At 40.3% G+C, this 6,271-nt stretch overlaps 1 protein-coding gene across 1 annotated transcript; it reads right to left on the bottom strand.

The window, feature by feature from the left end:
- Positions 1-333: 333 nt before the first annotated feature.
- On the bottom strand, positions 334-1,925 carry hspb9 (heat shock protein, alpha-crystallin-related, 9). The gene is made up of 2 exons (XM_034711768.1): positions 1,534-1,925; positions 334-971 (listed from the first exon to the last, which is right to left on the bottom strand). Exons 1-2 carry the CDS (start codon positions 1,755-1,757, stop codon positions 542-544), a joined length of 654 nt encoding a protein of 217 aa, XP_034567659.1. The 5' UTR covers positions 1,758-1,925; the 3' UTR covers positions 334-541.
- Between the last annotated feature and the right edge of the window lie 4,346 nt (positions 1,926-6,271).

Here is a 6,271-nt window from a genome sequence, read left to right on the forward strand (position 1 = left end):
TATTGGTCATCTAATTCCAGTGCTTCAGCTGTTGAAGTACTACTGGACTTCTTTTTGTATTTTCATTGTTCATTGTCTTTTTAGTTCTGATTAATACATAAGCTGTGATAAAGGAATCAAAGAAACTCAAAATCTCTACAAAGAACTGCATGGAACCCTGTGGTAAGACATCACTGCAGCCTGTCTCCTCTTCCATTCCTTTCTGCCTCTACTTGTGTTTCCATCTTGTCTGTGGGTTGTTGGCACCATCATGTGGCCAAGGAAATAAATAACATAAGCATTTTTTGTTTATTTATCATGAGACTCTGCAGAAAAAAACACCTTTGTGATAGGTCAATATTAAAAATCAGTTTATTGTATTTCAGTTTATACAAATAATCAAAAACTAAATATCATTTCAATTTAGTAGACATACATTTTACTTGTCATAAAAAGTCTTAGGAAAGAGTTTGTATGATCACGTGTTGGGTTACAATTTGTATGTTTATTCATTATAAAATGTAACTGTGTGTTGTATTTTTGGTGTGTATTAGTCTGTGTTTTAATTCTCTGTCTTGTCTTTGGTGATAGGAAATTCCAGTGATGACCTGAAACGAATAGGCACCTGACTCTCCTCACTGATTTGTTGCTTGGCTGCGGGAGCATGGATACGGAGCTGTCCATCATCCATCAAGGAGCAAGAGAGGCCAGACAAATCAACATGAGCTGGCAGGTCAATCTTCTGGACAAATCCCATCTTTGAAGAGGAAGAGGAGCAGAAGGCAGCACAGGAGGAAGAAGAGGAGCAGGACTGGGTCTCTTCTGCTCCAGCCTGCTTCATGGCAACCACTGCCAGGCTTCTCCCCTCCCGCTTCACGGTGATGTCACTTGGGGAATAACCCCGAACATCTAGGGTCACTAAGAGGTCATCTTTGTTGTCCTTGTGTAGTTCTGTGCTGGAAATCTCTCTCGGCTGCTCACTTTCACCAAGCCTGAAATAAAATCTCAATCAGAATCTGCTCTGTGACTTAAGACATGGATGTGTCAAAAGACTTTTTCAGACCTGTAGCCTAATAAATAACTTGAATCAGACACTTGATTCGTTTTCCCCATGGTTCCACTGAATCATAGGCATGACTTTACACAGCCATGTAGTAGCATAGACATCCCAACAACTACACATAGACCTTAAGAAAGAAATCTTCAGTCTTACAGGATGTGTTATTCTCTTAATCTGACCTCCCAACGCAATTTTTAACTAAACAGTCTCTGTAGCTTAATGTGCTTTGCATTTGGGGATTCAAATGATTGAAATAACAGCTATGCAGACAAAAATTAAGGTCTGATCTTCACGAGTAACAAAGTGTTACGATCCAACAGAGCAAACCTAGACAACATTCATTTCAGTTCAGTAACTATGGGAAAACAATATCTACTTCACATTTATGTCAACAGGTTTCGGTTAGCTCAAACCATCTACTGTTTGAAATCACTGTTAAAAAACAAACAAGCAATATGTTGCATCCACTACTAAGATCAATAGCTGCTGTGTACCTGGACAGCGTGTTCGAAGTGAAGGGCATCTGGCAAAGTCCGAGAAGTTGAGGCCCATCATGGAGCTCCCTCAGGAGGCTGTCAGCCAGCTTGGTTCTCCGGTTAAAGAACTCCTGCTGCATTGAGGAGAGGGAGTCACGACGAAGTGGCCAAAGCAGCTGCTCCTGGCTGAAGAAAGGGTCATCTCCAAAGAGGCTTGTCAAGGCTGCATGTTGCGACATCATGGCCGAATGGGAAAAACTTTTTTAAAAGGCAACTTATGACTGCAGTAATTGTTATCCGCTTTGATTTTTGAATGAAGATTCCTTTCTCAGATCTCTAGGCTCTGGTGAAGAGTGATAACTAAGGATTTTCAGAGTTTGTACTCCCTTTGAGTCTTCTATCTGTTACTTTGTGACATCAGATGGGGTTCCCTCCCTTATATATCCCAGCTGTCCTGGTTCCCTCCCACAGTACTATTTAAACCCCATGAGCTCACCACTGTTTGTTAGCATGCGCCTGCAAGGAATGACTTGCTACTCATCAAAAGGCCAAAGACAGCTCATGGTCATATCCTGTATGGGTTTGTGTGCATGTGGTCATATTTACATCACAGTCCTATAATTGACTTTAGTTTCCAAATAAATGATGCAGGTACAGATTTCTTGAGTGTGTGAGAGGGGAAAAATGTTGATATCAGTGTGACAGCAACTTTTGGTGTCATAGTTTGGGAATATACTGGAAGATAGTGAAGTTAATTGAGGACCATGAATGGACTTTTCTACTTAACAATTCTTACAGTATAATGACACACAAAAGCTCAGTTTATAATAACCTTACTCATTGGGACAATGGGAAATATAACAATGTGTTTTTTTTCTTGTAAAGATATTTACTGAATGCCAGGAATCACACTTCAGCAGCTGTTCTGAAACAAGCATGTTGACCAGCAGTAGCAGAGCTGGTCTTGTCTCAGGTTACAAGGCTTCATCGCAACTTCTTAGAGGGATGAGCTCAGAGTGCCAACATATTTCGCAGTCTTCTGCATGTGTCCATGAAACTATCTCACATTACAAGGAGCCTGTGTCATAACTATTTGTGACTATCAAGGGGCTGTCCTGTAAAAATATCTTCAGGTCATTGGCTTAAAAGTTAACCAGTAATTCTTTTTAGCATATTTGTTATAAAGTCATTTACAATATTCAGCTTGGATAAAGTTGAAAACCTTCATATATTTAGTAAAAGTTTATTCCTACTGTAATGGCGAACGTCTTATGCTTTTTTCATCTACCGGTTAGGGTCTGGGAGGCAGACCATAGACTGTATAAAAATATGGACGTAGTATCCGTGACGTCACCCATCTGTTTCTGAAGCGCTTTTTTGAGGCCAAGTGTCAGTGGCAGCCATATTGCTGCTGTTGAGCGATTGTGATGTAAAGAGGCGGGCTTTGAGCCTCCTAGCCAACAGCTACAGTGTTCCCGCCTGTCAATCAAGTCAGCTGTGCCTCTCATTGGAAGACTCGTAATCTCAATATCTTTAAAATTGCTGCTTTAGAAAAAAATTCACCCCCCTTACAGTGTGTGCTGATCGAGAAATTAGCTATCCAGACTACACTCATCTTTTTTACCAGGCTGTAAACATGTTTATTTCTGCTGTAAAGATTGGCTTTTTTGAATTCGTGTGTATGTGGTTTCCGGTACTTCTGGAGCCAGCCTCAAGTGGATCCTCGATAAACTGCAGTTTTTAGCACTTCCGCAATGGACTCATATTTTTAGACCGGAGGTTGCTGCTTGAGGCAGACACCCTCTCTACTTTTAAGATTAGGCTCAAAACTTTAATTTATGATAAAGCTTATAGTTAGAGCTGGCTCAGGCTTGGACCAGCTCTTAGTTATGCTGCTATAGGCTTAGACTACTGGGGGAACTGACACCCTATAACTTACTCTAAAACTCCCTGTCCCATTAAGTTACTAACCATAGATCTTTCTGGAGTCCCTGATCCGCTGCTATAGACGGCATGCTACTGTGGGCGTTCCAGGCTCCAGCAGCAACAACTATCTTACTAACTGTACAAAACTGTGTGTAGGCGTCAGAGTTCTAACTGTGATTTGTTGAATTTATGTTCAGTTGTTCCTAAATGTAATTGGTTACATAGCTGTCAATCAAAGTATTAGATGAGTGGTTTCCTGTAGCGCTTAAGACCCGCCCCTGCAGACGGGAGACAGAATTATTAATTAGATAATAATCCTATTTCTGTACGACAGTTGTTGTATATATTATTTACGTTATAGTCTTACGGTAAGGATTATGATTGCATTGTCAGATTCCGTCGGATTGCCTTCCTGCATGACCCGTGGTGGATGTGTGACGATGGTAAGGCACGTGTTTCATGGCTGCGGTTTTCATGCTGCCGCTGATGCAGTGGGCTTAATAGCTAAAGTAAATGCTACAGTAGATAATTTCATAATAAGATTTCTGTTTACAATTTGTATAGGCTGTTTGTATGAGCTGCTCATTGTCCAAGTGGTTATTTGAAGAGGTGTGGATGTAATTAATGTATAACCAGTTAATGTGTGTAATGATAGTTTTTTATGCTTGCCAGCAGAGGGCACTGTTGCACCATGGATAATGCTTGGTAACAGAATTCATATATTTTAATAGTATGCCAGCCTGTAGAGCTTTCTGTATCATTATTATTTGTATAAGCACTGTTAAGTTAAATTCCTGTTTATTTCTATTTCCTATAGACCACACACATACGAACACCTATACAGTCCTACCCACAGATGATGCAATTTCCTGCCTGTTGCTGTTCCTGTACCTTCAATGAAACAAGTGAACCAAATTCCTGCCTGCGTGTCCTGACCGACACCCCACAGACACAGTCAACCTCATCTAGCCTCCTTTTATCTCCTACACTAACTTTCCAACATCAACTTGGTCGAGGCAGATGGCTGTCTTACATGAGTCTGGTTCTGCTTGAGGTTACTGCCTGTTAAAAGGAAGTTTAACCTTGCTGCTGTAACTAGCTAAATACTGCTAGGTGCAATGCTAATGGTGGATTAAGATGAGATAAGACTGAGGCTGTTTCCGAAATCGCCTACTATCCTAGCAGTACGTACTGATATGACCAAAATTCAGTATGTAGTAAGTAGTATGTGAACAAGAGCAAAATCTGCAGTATGCCAAAACTCCCCGGATGTCTACTGATTCGGGAAAATATCTCAGTGTACATCGGACCAGTCTGCCTCGCGTACTGTTTCCCATAATGCACAGCGCTTGTTCTGCTTTTTCTTTTTCCTCATTTTTTGACGGGAGGAAATCCGTTTTTGGGTGCTGTGAAAGTTATCAAATTACATATAAACCACTTCCTAACTTTTTAAATCATAAATGGATGCTAAATAAGCATTTTATTTATCGGCTTCGCGGTTGTTTACTTCCGCTTTCCGAAACCGGAAATCCAGCGAAGTCTGGCTCAGCATGCTGCATGACAGATCGGACAGAACAGTCATACTACATACTAAATTCAAACGCAGTATGTAGTAGGCAATACCTACTGCCTACTACATTAGTAAGTAGTATGTAGCAGGCCGTTTCGGAAACAGCCTGAGTCCTGTCTGTAAGAGGGAACTGGATCTTATCCTGTCTTGATTTTGGGTCTTTGTTAAAAATGCAACATAGAGTATGGTCTAGACAGACTTGAGATAGGGTTTGTTGTGAATTGGCGCTATATTATATTTTTATTGGCAAATAAAGATTGATTGATTGCTTTTTTAATGTAGTGGGGTTTTACTTTGGTTGCCTTTACCAGGAGCTTCACTGCTTCCTTAGTAAACCCAACAACAGTCAGGTTCCACAGATGGCTTATAGTTGATGTTGAAAGGTGGAGCTCTGGGTGTCTTGAGCAGTGAAAGAATTAATTTAGATCCTGATGAAAATGGCTATGGTGGGCGTTTCTTAATGTTCAATCTCAGGTAAAGCAGGTTTGACTGGAAAAGGTGTTACGGAAAAAATGGGAGCAGTTGGGGAAAGACTGACCCAGAAAACCAGTTAAGGAAACCAAAGTTGTATGATGATGTATTTCATCTTAGTCGGGAAGAAAAAGGCCACTTACTAACTTTTATCATCATAATTTTCATTGACAAAACACACATTTGGACAGTTTGATACATTAAGACATCTGATTTAAAGGGAAAGATAGTAAACAGTGGGTCATGGTAAGAGCTACTGCAAAAATAAGGAAGTTTGTCATTGAACCAAGGGATATCAGGGACAGAAATAGAAAGGGAGATACAAGATGGCTTCTGATGCCACAGCTGTTATGACTGGGTTATAATTAGGCTACTCCACTCAGCAAACTCTGGTCTTTATTTATGATTGTATGAGACCATTCATCTTAAAAGTCCTTCTGGTTATAATTGTTGATGTGGATACATTATGTATAAAAGGTTTACTCAAACACAAGATAAATTCAGCCAATCAAAAGTTTAAAAAAGCGAGGTATTTTGTGAACATAACACTTAAATGCTGACACAGCCAAAGGAAACAGAATGATGGACTCAAATTGACTAACTCATGCCACATGTATAAAATCAGGCAGCGTTGAATGTCTGGTACACATGTGAGCACAGCACAGAGACTGCCCTCCTTAAAGTCACAAATGACATCAGACTGATTTTAGATAAAAACAATGTGGCAGTCCTCATTCTTTTAGACCTCAGTGCCGCGTTCGATACTATCGACCACGACATTTTAATCAA

This window comes from Notolabrus celidotus, chromosome 20 (genome assembly GCF_009762535.1).
Source record: "Notolabrus celidotus isolate fNotCel1 chromosome 20, fNotCel1.pri, whole genome shotgun sequence".
In the NCBI taxonomy this organism is placed as follows: domain Eukaryota; kingdom Metazoa; phylum Chordata; class Actinopteri; order Labriformes; family Labridae; genus Notolabrus; species Notolabrus celidotus.

What these genes read in the sequence shown, in the direction of transcription:
- hspb9 (XM_034711768.1), bottom strand. Translation starts at nt 1,757, where the DNA reads ATGATGTCGCAACATGCAGCCTTGACAAGCCTCTTTGGAGATGACCCT. An exon ending in ACTTCGAACACGCTGTCCAG is followed by an intron (nt 972 to 1,533) that starts GTACACAGCAGC and finishes ATTTTATTTCAG; the next exon opens with GCTTGGTGAAAGTGAGCAGC.